The 22,955-nt window shown below is 37.3% G+C and overlaps 3 protein-coding genes and 1 pseudogene across 3 annotated transcripts; 3 read left to right on the top strand and 1 right to left on the bottom strand.

Moving 5' to 3' along the window:
* The first annotated feature begins 8,450 nt into the window (after positions 1-8,450).
* LOC146477846 (uncharacterized) lies at positions 8,451-14,427 on the top strand. The gene is made up of 4 exons (XM_085113002.1): positions 8,451-8,508; positions 8,639-9,304; positions 9,819-9,992; positions 13,001-14,427. Exons 1-4 carry the CDS (start codon positions 8,451-8,453, stop codon positions 13,732-13,734), a joined length of 1,632 nt encoding a protein of 543 aa, XP_084969128.1. The 3' UTR covers positions 13,735-14,427.
* LOC146477848 (uncharacterized) lies at positions 10,020-10,725 on the top strand. Its single transcript, XM_085112936.1, has 2 exons — positions 10,020-10,125; positions 10,313-10,725. Exons 1-2 carry the CDS (start codon positions 10,098-10,100, stop codon positions 10,723-10,725), a joined length of 441 nt encoding a protein of 146 aa, XP_084969062.1. The 5' UTR covers positions 10,020-10,097.
* LOC146477847 (uncharacterized) lies at positions 11,129-11,872 on the bottom strand (annotated as a pseudogene).
* A 4,665-nt stretch (positions 14,428-19,092) lies between the features above and the next one.
* LOC146477845 (neuropeptide receptor 15-like) lies at positions 19,093-21,481 on the top strand. Its single transcript, XM_085112935.1, has one exon. The coding sequence runs from the start codon at positions 19,245-19,247 to the stop codon at positions 20,613-20,615; it is 1,371 nt and encodes a 456-aa protein (XP_084969061.1). The 5' UTR covers positions 19,093-19,244; the 3' UTR covers positions 20,616-21,481.
* Positions 21,482-22,955: the final 1,474 nt, after the last annotated feature.

Raw genomic sequence — 22,955 nt, 5'->3', positions numbered from 1 at the left:
CATAATGTTATCCAACAAGATGCCCGCCTAATGGCATTTACACGGAATGCTTAATGCAGCCCCATTTATTCCCAATTGTATGCTTCGCAGACTTTTAAAAGACCATGCTCCCTTCGCAATTGAAATAATGGGATGGTTTTAATCAGACAGACTGCGTGATATTTTATCGTTGTGTTATTGGGAATCATACCGGAAATCACTCTGTGCGAACGTCATAACGCCCGCTTGAACTGGTCTGGTTTCCTTCGCGTTCAATTATTCGATTTGTTTGTAAAAGCGTAGTTTCTTCGCTGTGAGCTTTCCCAATTTCCACCTTTTAAACTGTCGAGTACTACTTAGAAGTTATTATTTCGATTTACCGCTTGAAAAACGTTTCCTTTCTTTCTGAAAACGACAGATCAAAGTCTTAAATTCATACATGTGGCCGCCATTGAACGAAAATAACCTTCTAAATAATGATTTTGCTTTGACGTTACACAGGTAAAGATGAGTGGGTCGCCTCCCTCGTGATATACGCGCCGATAATGGATTTTGATTGGGCTGTTTTTGTTGAAGACAATCAGAACAATAGACCCCTTCTGCAGAATTTAATGTAGGTTTAATGAATAAATCAAATGATGATTTGACGTCACACAGGAAAGGATTAGTGGGTTCCCTCTCTCGTGATATGTGCCTAAATAATAGATTTTGATTGGGCCGCCTCTGTTGAAGACAATTAGGACAATACATCCCTTCTAGGGGAGGACATATTTTAATGCATAAATTAATGTGCAGATTTGTGGCTACGACGAAGGAGATACCCGACTCAAACCTAGACACGTCCTGCCCTACGGGCATTCCGTGTAAAAAAGAAAAGAAATACTTTGCGTTGGGCAGCCGGGCGAATGTGCGATATCCATATGTGCTCCTTTGTTGTCTTTACTTAGTCGAATGGTAATCCGACACTAGGCTTTAAATGAATAAAATGCCGGTTTCTTGTTGCACATTGGAAGTCGCCGAGGGAGTAGAAGAAACCGTCATATTTCCTTACCGAAGATATGGTTGCGAACGGTCTTCAACTGGCCAAACCTTGTGAAACTCGTAAATGGAACACGCATTTCGGCCATGGAAAAAGTTTCCAGTGGGAAAACGGGACTGCCTTTTCAGAAGTTTCATTTTTTCCGGAAATTTTCCAGTTGAACGAACCAAAAAAGCAACGTTGAGGCTAAGATTAACTAGAATTGAAGAACGTGCAAAGAACATTTCCCAGGTTGAGAATCAGTTAAGAACACATTTATTTTGACTACATGTTTTTTAAATAAATAGTGTAAATACGGATAAAGTACTTGTAAAACTTCAGGGTATATTGTCCCATAACCCTAAATGATAGGTCAGATCGCGTCCTCATAAGTTTATTGAGATAATATAACAGGTAAGTTAAGAACAGGTAAGCTAAGACCTTTCAGGATGATGATTTTTTTTTAATGTTTTTTTTCTTTCATTGAAGTACCACACATTATTTACAACACTAACACTGCTTACAATACAAACATTACTTACAAAACTAAATTTCTAACAATGCGTAACACTATTTACAATATAGTAACATTACTACAATACTAAAATACTAACTATAAATACAACACTTATGTTAGTTATGCTAGTTATTTTTATAATACATATCATTTTTATTTATTAACCTAGTTTTCTACAGTTTGTCACTAAGGGAGAATGAACAAGAGCACTATACCTTTATAAAGTATCTAAAGCGTACAGTCTATATTTTTTCCATTTAAGTTTGTGACTGGAATCGTTCTTATTTGACCTCGTTATTTGCCATTCTAATCGATAAACGTAGTTAATCTTATTGGTGAATATTCTAAAAGAAGGATGGGTACCTTTTTGGCGACAATCATAGATATATTGCTTAGCTAAAATTACAAGATGATTTAATAAAAGAAAATCGTCCTTTCTCTGCCAGATTCCCAAAAGAATATCAGTATTAGAAGGTTCCTCTAAGTCTATATTTATTTTTTTGCACCAAGAAATTTAAGTCCAGCCAGAAACTCGTAGCATAGGAGCACGTAATGAATAAATGTTCGAGGGATTCGTTCTCACGTTCACAGAATGTACATAAAGGCGAAGTTATTAGACCTATTTTACAGAGGAATGAATTCGTTACTGAGTATCTATTTAAAATTTTATATTGGAATTCCCGCGATTTTGTATCCATGAGGACTTTAAATGGCAGTTTGTTTATTTCGCGCTACTCTAAACATTTACCTGAGTACAGATCCGTAAATTTCTTTTGCGCAGTTGGGGTGCTTTCATACTTTGCTCGTATTTCCTTATAAACATTTTTCGAAACAGCTTTATCGATTCCAACGCACATGTTCTTTAAACGTAGTTGGATATGGTCACTTAAAACAAAAGATTTCCCACTTTTTGGCCCACAAGACAACAAGGAGTTTCGCCACACCATCGGAAGGGCATCAAGAACCTGCATCAAGTAAAACACTTCCATGGGTGAGAAAATTGATTCATTAAGATTCTGTTTAATAATTACATCATTCTTGTCACTTATAAGATCTTCGAGTGTGACTATTCCTTTATTAAATAGTCTATAATGAAAAATCGATGTTCCATTAATTAAAATATCCTTATTATTCCATATTATTGTATTCGCTCTTGTGTTATTGTTCAAAATTTGACTGCACTCTCCCGTTGCTGCGGAATGCTCAGCGAAGATTTGTAGACATTCTTCGTAAAAACGAGGTAGTTTAACAGAGAGTTTTTTAAGGTCAAATCTACAAGCCAACACGAATTTTCCGCCAACTTGCTTTAAATAATGCGAAAGAATCATTTTCCGACTACTTTGTTGCGCTTCGGCAAATTTTTTCCAGCACATGATTCGTTGCGTCCTTATAATCGATTCTAGATGCGGTGCTCTCAAGCCGCCATTTTCCTCATCACTTATCAGGCCTGAGCGTTTCACTTTATCCTTTCCTTTCCAAATAAAGTTAAATAAGATTTTGTTTACCTCTTTGATTATGTCCTTGTTTATACACACTAAGCCAGCCCTATACATGATAACCGGGACCGCAAATGTATTTATGATTTGTATGCGTCCAAGAACCGTTAAGTTTCTCCAATTCCAAAAGTGCAACTTTTCTTAAATAGATTTTAAAATTTCTTCAAAATTAAGCTTTTTCCAAAGAACCTGATCGTACGTAAAATGAACTCCTACGATTTTTATGGCCTTTTTAACACTAATACTTATATTTGCAGGGGTTGTTAAAGTCGCCGATATTGGATTATTGTTTCCCAAAAACATTATCTCCGTCTTTTCATAGTTGATTTTTAGACCAGAGCACAAAGTGAAGCTGTTACCAGTGTCTAATAATACGTTGAGCGAGGTGTGATTTCCCAAAAAAACTGTCAAGTTGTCAGCGAATAGCTCTAACTTTATCTCTTCATTATCAACTTGTATTCCTTTAATTTCTTTGTTGACACGTATGTTAATAGCCAAAATTTCCAAACAAATAATAAATAAATATGGGGATAGTGGATCACCTTGTCTAACACCCTTACCAACTTCAAAGGGGGCTGTTGTGAAACATTTGTTCATCACCGTACTGGAAATGTTTTTGTAAAAAGTTTGTATACAGCGAATCAAAGACGGACCAAAGTTAAAGATGGAAAGCACCTTAAACATGAAGCCACGATTAACCGAGTCAAAGGCTTTCTGGAAGTCTATAGCTACTAACATTCCGTTGATGTTGTACCTTTCTGTATAATCTAGGATGTCATCTATAGTTCTCACGGCATCGAGGATCGTTCTTCCTTTAACATAAGCATTTTGATTGAAATGTATTATTTTAGGCAAAACCTTCTGCAGTCTTGTGGCAATTGCCTTAGAGCCAATCTTGGTATCAACGTTAATCAACGAAATTGGTCTCCAGTTACTTATGTGTCGTTTGTCTTTCCCTTTCTTCTCTATTAACTTAATGATTGCCTGCTTTTGAGTACTTGAGAGTTCACCATAGTCATATGAGCAATTAAGACAATCAACCAGTAGGTTTCCTAAGGAGTTCCAAAACGTTTTATAAAACTCAACAGTAAGACCATCATTGCCAGGCGACTTGTTATTTTCGAACGACTGAAGGCAATCAAAACATTCCTTAACTGATAATTTCCCTTCGCAAATATTCTTCATTTCGGAGGTAAGTTTAGGGATTTCTGGTCTCAACAAAAACGGGTGACTCTCGTCTACTTCTTCGTCGTTTCCGGCGTATAGATCCGAGTAAAATTTAAGCATTTCCATCGAAATTTTCTTTGGATTTGTGGTAAGCACGCCATCACTGGTAAACACCTTTCGAATACAGCTTTTGGTTCCTCTGTTTGATTCAAGCCCTAAAAAAAACTTGTTGCTTTTTTCACCTTGTTCGTACCAATTTGCTCTTGAACGAATTATTGCACCTTTTGCCATATAATCAAAATGTGAATCATATTCCATTTTTAATTTTTCTAGATTTCAAGGTTTGATGTAGAAGAGTTCATTCTCAGAGCTTCCTCGGCTTCTTCAATCGAAGTCTCGATTTCTACCAGCTTTTGCTTTCTTTTCTTTGCTTTATCTTTACTATATTTTATAGTGAACTGCCTTACACGATATTTAATTAGATCCCACAGGACCATTTTGTCAGTAACTTCATTAAATTCTGCTAGCCATTCCGGAATTTTTTCATTTATTGCGGAAACGTAGTCTTCATCCTCCATTAAACTGGAATTGATTTTCCAGAAAGAAGGGCCACGCATCTGCTCGTCTAAACTATTGAAAGATAAAATTATTGCCAAATGATCAGTTCAAACAGCCGTCTTAATGCCTGTCTCCTCTATCTCATCTTGACACACATCACTGATAAGCCAAAAATCTAGTCTCCTCTGAACAAGGGGCTTCTTTTGTCTCCAGGTAAAAAGCTTACTATCCGGGTTCCTGATTCTCCATATATCAATTAAATCATAATTTAAGCAGATGTTTTCTAGAACTTTACCTGACTCTTTTTCTTTAGGTGAACCTCCAGAGCTGTCAAGATCCAGATCCCTAACAACATTAAAATCTCCACCAATTATAATTCTTTGATTTTGACCAGTTACAAGATTGTCTAATTTTTGCTGTAGCTTATCAAAGAAGGAGCATTGTTCTTCTATCTTATTAGGGGCGTACACATTCCCCATAATGTAATTGGAACCTTGTACGGTGACATCTAGCAAAATGTAACGTCCATTTTCATCAGCTTCTGTGGATTTCAATTCAAATTCTAAGCTGTTTTTAACCAGAACCAGAACACCACAGCTTCGATTAGAACCATGTGCAAAAATCATTGGCCCTTTCCACTGAGATTTCCAAATGTTTTCCACATCTTTTGTGCTATAAGTTTCTTGCAAAAATATAATACCTGCGTTTTGTTTTCCAAGCCAGATCAATAAAGCCTTTCTTTTCTCTAGAGGTCGAATACCTCGAGCATTTAAGGAAAGCATTTTGAAGTTTAGGTTAGCGTTCTCGAATTTTTAGAGTCATTTCGATATGAACCAAACTTTCTCCCACTGTAAAATGCCTAATAGAAAGAGAGGTGACTAGCTCGTAAAATGTAAATATAGCAGCTAACACTAGCACACATAACAAAGACTCAAAAATTATGACATTGCACATTGCTAACCTACCTAAAAAAAAAAAAACAATGGAACACACATTGAATTTTAAACAACAGGTCGCTAGAAATATTCCTGAACGCGACCAACTTCACACAATATGACACTTACAACGACACTAATTGGTTCTAAAAACGGTCTTAAGATTGGAATCTTAGTAACGACCCTAGGGACTTCGGACTTGTACACCTGTTGAAAAAAGGATTCCTGGGAAAAACAAAGGCGAGTTACGGCATTTATCAGCTTCTAAAGTTGTTAACGAATATATTTAATTTTGTAGCAGTTGTTTATCCTTTTATGCTAATTTTTCGAGAAAAAAAAAATTAAAAAAGAACATTTTTAACTAACAAAACGAAAGCATAAGAAAAAAGAAAAAATTCTTACTCTAATAAAACGACTCAAAAATAGGCTTATTATATCAGTAAATGTTGTTAGGAGGGCATGTATGGTTCCTAAACATCGTCCTTCTTACTTGGTAGAAGGTACTCAGGCAAAGTGTTTGCTGCGTATCTGTTGCCGTTAACTATTAGATTTTTACCTTTAATGGAAGCTCTTTGGATGTTAAGTTCCTTAGCTTTCTTGTAGGCAGCACGTAGTTTACCGCGTTCTTTAGCTGATTCTGCGGATAAATCTTTGTCCATGAAAACTGTACGAAAGCGTCGACTTTCAAAGAGTTCCTTTCTTTTTGTCCACACCAAATCGGCGTCCATAAGTGAAACAAATCGCACAAGAATTGCTCGTGGACGAGTTGCAGAACGAGCCCCTTCTTCAGATGATTCATTTGAAACTGGTTTTGGTCTTCCTGTACGGTGTATCGCGTGAAATTTTATATCTGGTTCAGATAGTATATCCTTGACCTTCTTTACACATTCTTTATTATCCTCTTCCGCTTCTTCGGGAACGTTGATAATTCTCAAGTTCTCTCTTCTCCGGTAATCTTCTTGTTTAACCACCCGATCTTTAAGGATCTCGACTTCCTTCTTTAGTTGGCAATTTTCTTGAAGAGCGCCTTCCACTTGATCTTCTAAATGCTTGTTCTTCGCTTTCAGCGACTCAACCTCCTCCCACGCGGCAATCAATGATTTTATATATTGCTTCCTTTAATTCCTCTCTCATGGCCTCTATGTCCTCTCTTATTTGACATCTGAGGGTTTCCATTTCGCTGTTTATTTTTGTAAAGCCATTTTCTATCCTGTCTTGTATGCTCGTTAGCTTCTCGAGGATTCTCGAATCGTCTTCTCCAAGCGACGAGCTGGAGCCACGAAGCCGTTTTTTATCTTTGCCTTTACTATTTGACATACTTTTCGTTAGAAATGACATCTATCGAACTCCATCAACACTTCAAAAACATTCAACATAACCAGACAACCGCATAAAGATTATAAACTCGCCATTTTTGAGAGCCTCACCGAAGGCGTCTGACCGCCATCTTACCCAGACCCAGCCAATGATGATGATGATGATAACAATAATAAAAAAAAAATAAAAAAGAACAAAACAAAAGAAAAAAAAGAAAAAAAAAAGAAAGAAAGAAATGTAACAGAACTTCTCGTTACCTGTACACGTTTCACGTGAAAGTTTGGCTTTTTCTTTAACTTTCCAGATGAAATTTTACATATAGCCTTGCCTAACAGCGAGACTGTCAACTAAAACTGTCAACGACCTCCTATATTCTAAAATGTAAAGTTTATTGTATTTTCAAAAGACCATGTAAACGGTACAAAAAAGTAACATAGGCAAAGGACCTTTCGCCAGCCACTTATTCGGTCGAAAAACATAATATATGCCACTGAATCCTGCAACTAAAAGAAATAATTTCAAAATAACATGATATTTTCTCCAGTTGTTAAATATGAAGAAAAAATTGTGCTGTGATGCATTTCAAACTCAGCAAAAAGACTCCTCACTTAATAAATTTAGTTGTTAGTCGGTATGAAACAAACGTGTATGAAAGGGAATAAAAAGAGTTGAATTTAGTTCGGTCGTTGCCTATTGTTGTCGTAACCTATGTTGGATAGCAAATCGAGCAAAAAAAAATTCCCGGAACACGATGGTCGGATTCAGTCCAATAAACTTCCCGGCCGTCAGTTCAAAATTCGATTCTCCAGTCTACAGTTCCGGTTTAAAAAGAATGCAAAATGACCTTATCACTCAGTAATTTTATATAAAAAGAGGAACTTCCTCTGTTCCCAATTAGGACTCTTTGTTAGTGTGTTTCAAAAAAAGTAATTATAGCAAATATATGCATACAGCTTTCACTTCCCCATCACGCAGATGTTAAATTTATACAGTTGTCACAATGTTAGATTCTTATAATTAAACTTATTTATTACTTTTAATCCAAGAAACACCTTAAATATTATCCAAGAACTCTCATTCAAATACTCACGACTTAAAATTCAACGATTCTTTTTGTTTCAGTTAAGGGAATTTTTGAAAATATATGCAGGCTTTTCACTTCCACGTCATGCAGGGTTTAAATTAATACAGTTGAGGAACGGAAGAAAATACAGTTGTCCGGAAATATTCGATTCCTTGTGATCAAACTTACTTAACACTTTCAATACAAGAAAAAAAAATTAAATGTTATCAAAGAACTCTCGTTTCAATATATTTAACACGTAAAGTCCGACCATCCTCAAACTTATGAACTTCCTCCACAGCTTATGAGTAGGCTTAGACTCAGCCTCTGACAGCAATATGTTAAAACGAAGAATTAATTAAACGATTAAGCCAAACATTGACAATATCGATTTCTCACCATGAGGAAAACCGCCACGGGCACTTTTGTAGCCGATATACTCCGATACTCAGCACAAAGTAAAGTCACTTGTGTATCGACCAACTAGTGACACATAACTGAGCAGCATTACTCAAGGGAAGAATCCAACAGATCTCTCGTCTGAAAACTCGAGCTCGACATTTCCGTACAACAGCTCATCCTCAACAGATGTACCTCCCAACAGTACTGACGAACATTGTATTCTCGCCGACTCCAATGCAGAAAAGGTACTCATGGTTCTTGCCTATTTCATCCTTCTCCTAGTGTCTCTGGTTGGAAATTCTCTTGTAATTCTGGTGTTTTACAAGAATAAGCAGCTTCGAAGATCGATCAATTATTATGTTCTCAACATGGCCGTGTCCGATCTCTTCACTCCCTTGACAATCATGCCGGTCCATTTTGTACATATTATTTCAGGTTCCCCTGCCTTTATGGTCGATACCCCTTTGGTGCTTGGGAACATCTTATGCAAGCTTTGCTACTTTCTCCCTGATGTTTCTTTGATGGTCTCCATCCAAAGCCTTCTGTTGATTTCAGTAGACAGGTTCATAGCTGTTGTCTTCTCGTTGCAGATAAAACTAATTTCGTCTAAAGTGCGTTATATCTGCATTTCTTGTACCTGGATTGTGGCCATTGCTGTTCATGCACCTTACTTTTACACTTTCAAACTGATACCTGATGGAAGTTCGTATTATTGCTTGAAAAGCTGGGGTGCTAACCATAATAAAATCCATTCGAGATACGTGACGGCAGTATTCATTACCTTCTACTTAGTACCAATTTTTGTGTTAGTCGTCATATACTGCACAATAGCGAGCTTAAGATCCGACGACGGCGGGTGTCTGCGACGGCGGACTTGGTTGAGGAGGCTTGGGGAGAGGTTGCCGTTGCAGCGGCGGGAAAATTAGGCTTAAGTTCACGGGCGCGACGGCGGGCTGTTGTGAAGCCTTTTTATTTATTTACTTATTTCTATCGAAGTTAAGAAAGTGTAATGGCTACCTTTAGAAAGGCTCGTGAATTATTACTCGCAAGTTTCGATGATGGAGACATTTCAGAAGAGGAATTTTTACTGTTGTTTGATGCTAACAGTTCAAAGAATCCCGATTTTTCCTACCAGAATTATGAGCATTTTGATCTGGATGGACTCGACGAAAGTGAGTGCCTGGCAGAATTTCGTTTTCGAAAAAGGGACATACCTATTCTCGCAGAGGTAATCAGGGGTTGCCTGACTCTTATACATGTGAACAGGGGACTGTATGCGACGGAATTGAAGGCCTTTGCCTTCTGTTAAGAAGATTAGCGTACCCTTGTAGGTATAGTGATCTAATCCATCGTTTTGGCCGCCCAGTTCCTGAAATTTGTATGATCACCAATCACGTCATGGAAACTGTCTACAGTTTACACCATCACCGTCTGACGGCATGGAACAACACCCTAATGGCCCCCGCTCTACTTCAGACATATGCTGACGCTATACAGAGGAAAGGAAGTGCCTTGCCGAATTGCTTTGGCTTTATAGATGGTACAGTAACCCATTTGCCGACCTCAAGAAAACCAGGGAATCGCATACAACGGACACAAACGAGTCCACGGATTGAAATACCAGTCTGTTGCATTGCCTTGTGGTATGATAGCCAACCTGTATGGGCCAGTAGGTAATGGAAATTATTTCTTTCAAGTTCTACTCAAGTTATAACCATCTGTCAAACTGTAAAGCCAAGCAGAAGGACAGATGGATGGAATAAGTTTTACGTGTGAAAGATATAAAGTAGTATAAAAAAGAGATTCAATTTTTGGAAATTAAAAAAATAAAATTCAATAAATATGTTCTTTTTCTTCCAGAGGGCCGCAAACATGATGCTGGAATGCTAGCTGACTCTGGCCTTCTGCGAGACCTTGAAAACCATGCCTTTTCACCAACTGGTAACCCTATGGCCTTATATGGTGACCCTGCTTACCCATTAAGAGTTCACCTTGTCGTGCCATATCGTGCTGCAGGTATAACTCCACAGATGGAAGAGTTCAACAAGGCTATGAGTGGTGTCCGCATTTCAGTAGAGTGGCTTTTTGGGGACATTATTAATTATTTTAAATTTGTTGACTTTAAGAAAACTCAAAAGATATCATTGAGTGCAGTGGGAAAGATGTACATTGTATGTGGGATTTTAAGGAATGCCATGACTTCCTTGTACGGCAATTTCACTTCAGATTTCTTTGACGTTGATCCACCAACCCTTCAGGATTATTTTTCTTGACAACTTAAATTAATTGTACCCAAAATCGAATTGAATAATTAATTGATGTAAAAATACACAACTAATAAACAAGATGTAACATTATGTATCTGCCAATAAACTGTTAAAGTATTGGAATTTATTCTCTAGTGTTTGTACTCAGATCAAGTGATATGTACCAACAACAACAATTAGTGTAAGGAGGGTTCAAAATCTATGTTTTCTGAGAGGGTGAAAGTATAAGAAGAGAGTAGAGGAGGAGGGGGACTTCCCAACAAAATACACAGACAAATTTATAAATCACCACAGCCCCTGACCTCCCCCCTCTACATATAAATAAACCCTCTTTAATCATACAAAAGATCCTCAAAATTTCAACAAAACTCAGGGTAGAACTTTTACAACTACATTCAATATGTTCATGTTACTTATTTTGTTTTTCTAAAAGCTTCAAAATGATTTTTGAGTGCTGCTGTTGCATGGCAACAAACATCTGCTGAAACTGTTCCATTTGATTCTGTTGCTGCTGGACTTGCTGGGCCATCATTTGCATCATATCTTGATGTTGCTTTTGAGCCTCATCGTGCCTTCTACTCTCAACTTCCAGGCGCTGCTTGCGCAAATTCAATTCTTCAGTTTTCCACTTCTGAACCATATCATTTTTCTCACGTAGATATGACACTGTGTCCCCACCACTCCTCCTTGTGACTTTTGGCTTAGGTTGCACATTCTCCACATCCTTGACTTCATCACTCTCCTTCCTTTTCAGTGTTGAACGCATGCTTTCCATTGCCCTATTCCGCATCTCCACAGCTTTAGCATTATCTGCTTTTTTCTTTTCAATTTACTTTGTGTTGTCAGCATCAGCTTCCTTTTCCAGTATTTCCTCCAAAGCTTTCTCAACATCACTTATGTTGGTCTCGATACCGCTGGCCTTCTCCTCCTCTTTTAACTTTTCCTTTAATTTTTCAATGAGTAACATGTAACGCTCTCTCACCGAGCGCTTGGTAACTTTAAATCGTGGAAGTTCTAAGGAGTTAAGATTATTGGCAATCTGATCCCAGATTTGTCCTCTTGCAATGCTTCCCTTTTTAGCTTTGAAGGGTTCTAGAGCCAGAATTTCTTGACAAAGAGAGTTGTCGTGATCTTCTGTCCACTCCATGTTAGATCTACATTTTGAGAAAGTAAGATATGCAGATTTTAAAATACAGTAAAACCTCATTTAAGAACCTGAAGTTGTCCATGTTAGCCTCAGAAGATTCTTAATGGTGTCTATTGTGAAATTAGGCCATGTGATTTCTTGTTTTCCTAAGAAGAAAATGTTTTTCAATTTGTTGCTGGAGGTAAATTGGCAGTCCATTGTTTATATGAAATAAGCATATTTATCATGTCTAAATGTCTGCAATCTTAACTTGCAAATACAAACCATATTTCAAGTTATTGCATTTCTCTCTATGCTTTTAAACCGATGAAATATCAATAAAATAAAGCTAAACTATTTTTTAATATTCCTAAAAGATCACAATAATAATTAAAATGCCTAGCCAGATCACTTAGTTCTGATTATGTAAGTTGTACAATGATAACCTTTCAAAATTTAGGCTACAACTGGCACTCAAGTACAGAGATCTAAACGGAAATTTATGATTAGATTCTTATATGCGTTATTTAAGTGTATATGAAATATTTTTGAGTCTGCTAACTTAATTTTATTTCAACAACTTGGAAATGTCTATACGTTCAGTTCAGAACTCTCGTGAGCAAATCAGAGCAGTCTTCTTTGTTTATAAAATCGAAAATGGCATAATCCAGGCGTAAACTTATCATGATGAATGTATTTTTAGCAATTAATTTCTAGCAGCAAATGTTTGACATCTAATCAACAATGTTGTTTTTGTCTGAAAAGGCCTTACTGAAAACTCGATTTTGATTAAAATTACTTTCTAAGATAAGGCTTGTTGTTCGACTCGAGAGAAGACGAGTGGAATAATCTAGTGAACCACAATATTATACCGGAAGAACTATACGATATTTTTTTAAATAAATAAACCAAGAAATAAGAACACTGTAAAACTTACTGGATTGCTTTCTTTGCCATCGATGACGAAGTCGATTGTGAACTGTTCAGAGAAAGGCAAACGAATGAATGTTAAAATTTTCTTGCACAAATCGTTTGTTTTTGCTCAGAATTTTCACGGACATCCTCTAATAAGAATAAACTGTCAAAATTTCGAACTAATTTCGCTGAAAATAAGTTTAAATTGTGTTACTTTTATAAAGTTTACTCACGTTTTAGACGCAACGGCAAAATGGTCGACTTCACAGACAAGGCCGCAACGGCGGGAAGCTTCACAACAACGTCAGCCGGAAGTAATTCTGGCAGTAATTTCACTTCCGCTTGCCGTCCCAGACACCCGCCGTCGTCGGATCTTAAGCTCGCTAATAGCTTGGTCTTTAAAACGGCGGCACAAACGAAGGAAAAGTATGTCCACAAGCTATAGATCCGCTTCACATCAAGTATCAATCAGGTTATCAGTAGCCATATTAACTGCTTATGCCTTTTGTATAGCTCCACATTCCATCTACGTGTTTATTAGAACTTTCATGTGGCATTGGCAGGATCCACCTATTTGTGCATTTAAAACCGTGATTCCGTTTGTTTCATGCTTCATGGTTTTTTCGTGGAGTGCCATCAATCCATGCATCTGTTTTACATTTAGTAAGAACTACCAAAACGGTCTTAATGGAATAATTACTGCCCGATCTGGTGCCACTAATCTTCAAACGACCACAGGAACTACGACGCTTAGGAAACGTGCTACTAGTTCAGGCACTGATCGTATCTGTCTAAGGGTCATTGAGAAGGAAGAAGAAGATGATGAAAAACAAGACAAACAAAAGGAAGGGCAAGAGGAACTACGACTGGAAGGGGAAGAAGATTATCAAGAAATTACTGAAGTAAGGACAGAGCGACGATCTGACGAAGAAGCAGTACTGAGGAAGGAATGGGAGGAGGAAGGTCAGATATAGGAAGTGGAAGACGAATGATAACAAGGAATGGTCATGTCAAGGAACTTACTAATGTGTCATATGGAGTCCTACTGACACTGATAGCCGGATGTTTTTAAGACTTTCTTTTCGAGAAAGGTCGACAATTAGTTTAATTAAGGAGGTTATTGCGTACGAAATATTTATTTGTATTTATTTCTAAGTCGCTGCAGACAAATGCTGTTGTGCTAGATTGAAATATTATGTACGATGTGATACTAGCAAGGTGCTTCTCGAGTTTTAATTTTCTACGAACGAATTAGCGTTGGTTTTGAGGGTCTCGGGTATTTTGTAAGAACCAAACGAACTGTGGTCGTCGTAGCCAAGGGAAAACAAAATCCCGTAATTTGTTTTTGAGATAAAGGAAATAAAAAATATAGGAAGGTTCCTCTTCGATGACGTTTTAACTGAGTGTCAGTGTTGCAATTGCAACATTCTGGTTTTTTTTTGTAAAATATTGACAGAGCTGTTCTCAGCATTCGCTGGCCGGTATTTTGGAACATGGATATTGTAACTAGCTCGATTTTCGTTGTTTTCTTACTCTACAAATGAGAAGATGAGTTGCTCACGAGCATATACTTTTGTTACACTTTCACAATTAACATGAAAATGCCTGATTTAGGTTAGCGGGTTATTAACTGTTTTTCTTTGCTGACTTCAGATAAATTACTGTTCAAATGACTTTGAACAGTACGACCTCAGTTGTCTTGACTAGAATAAAAAAAAGCTGAGGTACGATTATTCGATTGCTATTAATGAAAATATATATGCCCTTGATATTTTATGATTACCAGTTGTTGTTTTTTTTTTGTTCGGTCTCGTCGCAATTTCTGCGCGATTAAAGAGCGAAAAACGCACAAACGAAAACGCTTGCTGCACAGGCTACCGGACTTCTTATTCCATGCATGTTTTCGGGTTGCCCGAAAAACTTTCCTTCAAGCTTGCTTTTCAACTATCTTTACAAACAAGTTTAAGTTTTCAGAAAGATATAATTCTTAGTATTTCACAAGAATAGAACAGGGAATAAATGTGACTACCTGAGGGAAGAAACAGCATGTTAAGTGGTATTCTTTCTAGTACAATTCGGCCTTCGTTCTTGACTTGCTGAATACAATATACAATATCTATATTATTCGCAAGTTGATGTCCGAGTTTAAAAAAATTACCAGTCCCTCCTCCAAAAAGTTTTGTTTCCTCGCGAGAAAAGGGGAAAATTTCCTTTTGGCAGGTTCTTTAATTTGAGAGGTGTATTCACTTTGGAAACAGTCATATCATGGGTCATATACCGATAAAAATACCATAGCATAATACGAAGTAGGCATTTTTTTTTTCGGAATTACACGAGTGAATCGCCCGCGGCGACTTCCACCAAGGAACTAATTTTTTTAATCTTTAAGCCGACGCTCTGAAACGTTGTAACTTCAATTTTGTTTGAAATTAAACAGAAGGACGCAGAAACCAAGTGACAATAGTGGAATTGATTGTTTGTATACTGATTACGATGGCCTGGAATTCTATTTCTATCAATTTTTAAGCTACGGCGCTTCAAACCATTAGTCAGAAACCGTTGTTTTGGGAGATTTCACCAATCAGAACAGTTGGGGAAACTTTCAGTGATTGACCCCACTTTCGCAGCACTTGCTTTGGTAAGCTGCAAGGCATCAGTTCTATTTCATTTTTCGCTTTTTAGTTATACAAAGCAAATGGTCTAAAACCACGGGCATTTCAAGTGGCGAAGTAGTAGGAAAGATGTTCAAAAGTGTATGTATCAAACGTTGATTTAAATGAGCATTTGCAGAAGCGTGATGTAGGGGCTTTATGCAAAAACTACCTTTCTGGTCTAACAACAGTCTTTTACAGTCATAAAAACATTAGGCAACATTTTCATTTGAAATTATTTGTATAGACATATGTAAATTTTGAGCAAATTTCCCAGTAATTGTCATTTGACAGTCAGTGAAGGCGTCCGGCTGATCTGAGTGCTTTGCCGTTCGGTGTACAAAAAAATAAAATAAAATAGTAAAAATAAAAACGTAAAATAAAAGAAAAATATCGTAGTTTTCAGTGTTCGATTTACTATGGTAGAATTATGTAAGCTAAATGAGCCCGCTTTACTTTACACCAGATTGCCCATAGGATTTGTGGATTAATATTTTCTTTTATTGCAACAGGTATGTTTGTTTTCGTTGCGCCCGCCGCGACTAGTTGGATCGCAAGTGGATTCCAACTTTTCTTTCTCTCATTTTGTTATTAGAAGAAAAAAGGTTACTGTTGTTAGTTTTATCGTTGTTCTTGTTGTTACTTTTACCAGGCAAGGCGCAGAGAAATTTGCTGGGTTTAAGACTAAGGCCATAAAGCATTAGGCCCCTCTAAAACACGAGGTAGGATTGCGGTGGATAAGGGCCAATGGCGGCGACTCCGCGAATGAATCTTTACCAAGTATCCACCAGGCGTATTAACAGAGTTTAACAGAGTTAAACCGCGTTTTATGCAGCATGGTAGTGCATTTGGGCGAGGGATACAGGTGGTTGTTTGTTGCTTTCTGGGAGGGGAGAAATTGAAAGTTTATAGCAGATGTCCAAGTTGGAAGTTTACTGATCGTATCTCACTACCACTTCTGTACATATTGCGCTCTTAAGCAAAGCAGCTTTGAGAAAGTAAAAATAGAAACGTAACACAAGACAGTGACACTCCCGAGCTATTGGAACTTAATGGCGCCCGCTATCGTTTAGGAAACGTGATCATCAGTGTACAGAAAGAACTGCTAATTTATCATTATCATTTAATGGTTTGTAATAAACGTGCAAATAATCGTATCATTTGTAAAGACATAAGACAAAACAAGGAGACCTATCAAAATGCATGGCGAGACATTAACTATCAAGTCCTAGCTAAAAATTAGATAATATTTATTGAACCAAAGGCTGAAAGCACGTTGACTCATCTGATGTTCATTCTATTAATTATAGAAAAAATATATATATTCCAAGAATTAAATACGCAAACTACAAAGATAGAAAATTATAATATTTTAACTAAATAACCAAAACGTGTGAGGTAACAATACTTTTTAAACACGGTAAACGTATTGTGCAATAATTTTACTTTAAACATATTAGGTTGCAGTCGTAGTAAGCTGTCGGAGACAAATTCAGTTATCATTTGAAGAATTCCGCTAATCAGTGTTTGGAAACGTCCCAACCCTCGTATTCCCACCAATTTCCGTGGTAGTCGCAAAATTGACAGATCAGAATATAACATTCTTACCAATTTTGTGTTTTTTAAAGAAAACCAGAGCACGAACAAAACCGTTTTTATGAAAAAGCTTGGTTTCACCTTCTACTGATGGACGGGAAGTTGGACGAAATCCGACAATTGTGTCCCGGAGATATTTTTGCAGTATTTGCTATCGCATGTAGTCAACGATTGGCTACGGCTGAACTAAATTCAATTCCATTTATCCACATACATGCACAGAAAAAATAGATAAATAAATAAAATAAAATAAAACAATCACCTGAGGAAACAAATGTGTAGACGGGTTTTCATACCGGCTAACAACTTAAGTTATTTAGCGTGGAGCCTCTTATTTTTAACCTAAGTTTGAATACATTACAGCACAATTTGTTTGCGTGTTTTGAACGATTCAAAGACTCAGACGCGAGAAAATTATCATCTCATTTTTTTTTCTAATTCATGTTATTTCTTTTGAGAAAATATTCTATAGGATTCAATGGCATATAGTATCCTCATGTTTTCTCGACCCACCAAATGGCTTCGCCGACGCGCGCTGATAGAGGCAAAGGCGTTCTACATTCGCTTGTGCTACTCCATTTTATTCGTTTACATGGCCTTATTACAAAAGCAACTTTAAATTAATGTTTAGAATTTAGCAGGTCGTTGACAGTTTGATGTGACAGCCTCGTTGTTAGCAGTTTTTTCAGGCAATATGTAAATTCCATCTATAAAGTTAAACCATTAAGAAACGGGCAAACTTTAACCTGAAAAGTGCACAGCTAACGAGAGTTAACAAGAAATGTGGTTCTCTTAGTTCACTGTTGCCATAAGTTGGTTCTAATGAATAATACTCTGTTGTACATCAACGCTTGTTTTCGCCATTGTATTCCTACAACAAAATTCACTACGTAATGTTTATAAATATGTTTTATTTCAGATGTTCAACTGAAAGAAATTCAAGCAAAGATCAGCGATAAAAATATGATGTTTCGGCGTCTTCATGAAACAAGGAGCAAGATGTCAACTCTTGGATACCATTCGCTTCAAACTCCTCAAATGTTTCTGAATTTAGTTTAAAAATTATATCTATGAGGTCTTCCGTGACATTTTAATGTTGACTCCCGTTATTTCGGGGAGTTAAGTGTGTTTGCTATTATACCTACGTAGTCAAACCCCTAAAATGTCTCCCTTTCGGTCATGGAAAACGCAGAATTACCGCAGACTGAAGTTTAAAAAAAAAAAAGGAAAATCGACTTCAAAAGAGACCTCTGTGGATTTACAAAGTTTTACACGGATAAATAAATGTCTTATGAATGCTGAATTTTATACCGAGCCTAAATGTTTCCGTTTTTGGTCAAAATTCGGCGCCTCCATTCTACAGATCCCCTTAGAAAAACCACGGAAAATGACCTTATCGCTTGTTTTCATACAAGTAGATAAACTTCCTCAGTGTCCTCTAAGAAATTTTTATTAGTCCTTTTCGGCAAAGAACACGGAACACAGTTGTCGGATTTAGTTCAACATTCGGGCCCTCAGTCAAAATTTTTGCGATCCACTTAGAAAAGCGACGCAAAATGACTTTATTTGCTTTGGTTTATACAAGAAGACGAACTTCCTCTGTTCCCAAAGAAATATTTCTTAATGTGTTTCGACAAAAATATGTTTTTTTTAAATATATGCAGACCTTTCACTTCCCCGTCTCGCAGATGTTAAATATATAATATAAGTTAAAAAAAAAAAAAAAGAAGAAGAAGAAGAAGTTCTCGCAATATCAGTTTCCTTGTCATGAAACTTAATTACTTCTTTTACTCCAAAAACCCATTAAACATTATTTCGAGAAAAACTCTCATTTGAATACCCAAGACTTATGATTCGACCATCCACAAACCTCAAGGTTTTAAACATCTACCATAGCCTATACTCTGAGAGTAGTATGTTAAAACAAAGAATTCGAATAACCGCAATTAAGCCAAACAAAAGAAAATATTAAAGTCATGTTGACACAACACGAAATTGAAAATGTCATTGAAAGACATCTTCAATTTCAACCACTATAATGTTTAGTCAATGATATTAATTTTCCGTCGTCGATAAAACCAAAACACCACGGTCCGTTTTGTCGCTGATATACTCTGAAAGTCAGCACAAAGTAAAGTCACTTGTTTGTCTGCTAACTGGTGACACAAAACTGAGCACCGTTATTCAAGAAAAGAATTCATCAGATCTCTCGTCGTCAAAGAGGAAGTAACACTATCATGTCTGAAAACTCGAGCTCGACATTGCCGTTCAACAACTCATCTACAACGAGTGAATCTCCCAACAGTACCGACGACAGTTGCATTTTCGCAGACTCCAAGACAGAAACGGTACTTATGGTCCTGGGCTATTTCATCATTCTCCTTGTATCTCTGGTCGGAAATGCCCTTGTAATCTTTGTCATCTGCAAAAACAAGCAACTGCGAAGGTCGATTAATTATTATGTTCTCAACATGGCCGTGTCCGATCTCTTCACTCCCTTGACAGTCATGCCGGTGAATATTGTACGTATTATTTCAGGTTCCACTGCCTTTATGGTCGATACCCCTTTGGTGCTTGGGAACATCTTATGCAAGCTTTGCTACTTTCTCCCTGATGTTTCTTTGATGGTCTCCATGCAAAGCCTTCTGCTGATATCAGTAGACAGGTTCATAGCTGTTGTGTTCCCGTTGCAGATAAAACTAATCTCGTCCAAAGTGCGTTTTATTTGCATTTCTTGTACCTGGATTGTGGCCATTGCTGTTCATGCACCTTACTTTTACACTTTCAAACTGATATCCGATGGAAATTCATATTATTGCTTGCAGCGCTGGGGTGCTAACCATGTGGAAATTCACAAGAGATATCTCACGGCGGTATTCATTACTTTCTACCTGGTACCAATGTGTGTCTTCGCCGTCTTATATTGCAAAATAGCTTGGACTTTGAAATGGAGGCACAAACAAAGGAAAAGTATGTCCATAAGCGGTCGATCCGGTTCATATCAAAAGAATACACACATTATCCGTTTATCAGTAGCCATACTAACAGCCTATGCTGTATGTATAGGTCCAATGTTTGTCTTAATCTTTATTAGAATTTTCGTGTGGCATTGGCAGAATCCACCTATCTGCGCATTTCAAACCGTGATTCCGTTTGTTTCACTCTTCATGGTGTATTCGTGGAGTGCCATAAACCCATGCATCTGTTTTTCTTTTAGTAAGAACTACCGAAACGGTCTTAAAGAAATAATTACTGCCCGAGCTGGTACCAGTAGTCTTCGAATGACGACAGGAATTACCAGTCTTAGGAAACGTGCTAGTAGCTCAGGGTCTGAGCGTATCTGTCTGAGGGTCATTGAACAAGACCAAGGAGATGAAAAAGAAGACGAACAAAAGGAAGGGGAAGAGCAAGTATCAGACAGAAGGAAAGGAGAAAATGATCAAGAATACAAATGTGGACGGGAAGACGATGGCGAGGAAGAAGAACTGGAGAAGCGCCCCACACTAGCAGCAGAAGAAGGAGGAGGCGTAGGAGGAGGGGGTGGAGGAGGACATGATAACAAAGAAAGATTATGTCAATTACGGACACCTCTTATCCTGAAAAACTGACTTTGCTGACTCTGTTTTTGGAGGATTTGTAAATGACATTAGGGGCAACTTATAGTAACTGGCTGCAAATGGAAGAGACGAAAGATTTCAATTCCGTTAAGATGAATTTCAAAGACTTTTAAGTGACCTGCCTAAAGCCTTCAAACGTACGTCTACTAACAGTCTGCCAGTTGAGAGATTCGCCCTGCTGATATATAACTGTTAAGACGCCATGTTACGTTATAAAGAGGGACTCATCAGCATGTTGTGTATCATATATTTCATATCCACCCTAAACGTGACTGGTCATCTTCAATACTAAGTTGTCGTGTTTTTTTTTTGTTACCACGAAACTTGTTGGAAGCCCTAAACGGCGCATTCATTATGTTATATTCATTACCTTAATTGTATTCGCTGAAGTTTATACTGTCCCCAGTGTATGCAAATAAGACAAAAACTGTGTGAAATCGTACTAAATGATGGCCTTTCTGTAAAATCGCTACAGTTAGCAAACGCTGCGGGAAAGAGACCTGTTATATTGTGAATACAGTTAGCAAATGTACCTTAGTTAATGAAGCTTTATTCATTTTATTCTTTGTAGTGTTAAGAAGGCTGAAAAAAGATTAGGTTGTCGACATGAAAGGAATTGTGTGAGACCGTACAGAGTGTGACTCATAAAAAACCGGCTGAAGAAGTTTCTGCAATATCGTCTAGACCATTCACAGGGATGCGTTGCGGTTCTGTTTAGTTTCAACAGTTTCGCTCGCACTCTTTGTGAAATCTTATTTGTATGGGTTCCAAAGTCTGTAGCAATTACTATTAGTAGGAGAAGGGTTTAATGTGTATGAATAGGAGGGTAGTTGTTTGTGAAAATTAAAATAATTGTTAGTAAAAATGTTGTTGTCTATAGTGGGTAAGTTAAGGGAATGACCTCTATAACGCAGCAATCTCCAGCTCCATTTTGTGATTATGACATGTATAAACATAAATCAAAAATTAATATTTGGCACAGCTTTACCAATGCGTTGCAGTGCACTGGAAGAACGAATATCTTATTTACAATCAGAACCGAATGTGCTCCTTTACAATCTTTTCAAGAAGAAGGAACAAATATTGAAAACGAGGCATTCATGTCCAGTCAAACTTCGTTGTAAATGTTTTTAAGCCATTGCTCCTACTATTCATTTTAAAAACTCAACAATAATATTTGCGGGGAAACGGTACTCCAATGAGGTAGCTATGTCACTTATAATCCTCTTTTAGGAGTGGGAATCCCCACGGTGCTTTATGAGAGGTGACAATTTTTTCCAGAAGATAATACCCCCTCCCTCCCCCCGGATTACTAAGGGAGAGGTGATAATCCCACGCAGGGGGTGATAACTCTCAAGTTACTAATACAGAGGTGATTTAGACAATAGAGAACTCTCTCCGTGTTTACAAAGTAATAGCCTCATCTAAACACGAAGGGGGTTGGGAGAATTCGTGACAGAAGCAAAGTCGAGGGTTTCCATAACTTTTGAGAATTCTCCAAACTCCCCGAGTGTTTCGATGGGGCTATGTAAACACGGAAAAAAGTCCTATATTGCTTTTATAAAATATTCCTCAAAAATAATTCGACAAATGAGGGTCGCTCCTCGAAGAGGTTGGTCGCTCTTGAAATTTAAGAGCCGTCCTCTGTAAATATCGACTATCGTCGTTTGGACGACAAAAAATGAAATCCCTCAAACTTTCTCAGAAGAATGGCCTATATAAGTGATTCACATAAATATAACTTTCAGCTCAGTTCGATTCGTATTGTAGCTGTAGTGCGACCATCTTGGTTTTACTACTCTGAGAGGGCTTTCAGCGGCCATTTTAGGCCACACTTTTGAGAATTTGCCTTACAAAAATAGTGTTACAAATCCGAACAAAATCTCATTACTCTAGAGAAGCTAATGTTTGTTGTTGTGTTGAGATGCTTTTTGGGGAATTTGATCGAAATCTGATTTTTTTACAAAATTTTTAATTTCTTCCCTATTGAACTACTCTTCAAGTGCCAAAAAAATGGCCGAGTTTAAAGGAAAATATCGCTAAAAGTACATTAGTTGGCATCCTAAAACAGCATCCCGGTTAAAAAGCAATGTCTCGTCTGTAAGAATATGTAATAAAATTTTTGGGCAGTGAAAAAGAGAAAATTATAGAAGAAGAAGTTTTAACTGTACTTTTGTCAACAAACACCGCCTTCGTAATTAGCATAACAACATGAAAATAACGATTTACTAAGAAAATAATGATAAATTCTACTTACCTCGTGAAATATCGAGAACTGAATATTTGAAAATATATCAAATGATAGTTTTCTGTCGGATACAGCCGCCTTTT

Source organism: Pavona decussata, unplaced genomic scaffold, assembly GCF_977016875.1.
Source record: "Pavona decussata unplaced genomic scaffold, jaPavDecu1.1 SCAFFOLD_68, whole genome shotgun sequence".
NCBI classification, from domain to species: domain Eukaryota; kingdom Metazoa; phylum Cnidaria; class Anthozoa; order Scleractinia; family Agariciidae; genus Pavona; species Pavona decussata.
Note: the sequence above shows the minus strand (reverse complement) of the source record. Positions and strands in the feature narration are given on the sequence as shown.

What these genes read in the sequence shown, in the direction of transcription:
- LOC146477846 (XM_085113002.1), top strand. Translation starts at nt 8,451, where the DNA reads ATGAGGAAAACCGCCACGGGCACTTTTGTAGCCGATATACTCCGATAC. An exon ending in ACTCCGATACTCAGCACAAA is followed by an intron (nt 8,509 to 8,638) that starts GTAAAGTCACTT and finishes CATCCTCAACAG; the next exon opens with ATGTACCTCCCAACAGTACT. An exon ending in TTGCTTTGGCTTTATAGATG is followed by an intron (nt 9,993 to 13,000) that starts GTACAGTAACCC and finishes CTCACGTTTTAG; the next exon opens with ACGCAACGGCAAAATGGTCG.
- LOC146477848 (XM_085112936.1), top strand. Translation starts at nt 10,098, where the DNA reads ATGATAGCCAACCTGTATGGGCCAGTAG. An exon ending in CAACCTGTATGGGCCAGTAG is followed by an intron (nt 10,126 to 10,312) that starts GTAATGGAAATT and finishes TTTTTCTTCCAG; the next exon opens with AGGGCCGCAAACATGATGCT.
- LOC146477845 (XM_085112935.1), top strand. Translation starts at nt 19,245, where the DNA reads ATGTCTGAAAACTCGAGCTCGACATTGCCGTTCAACAACTCATCTACA.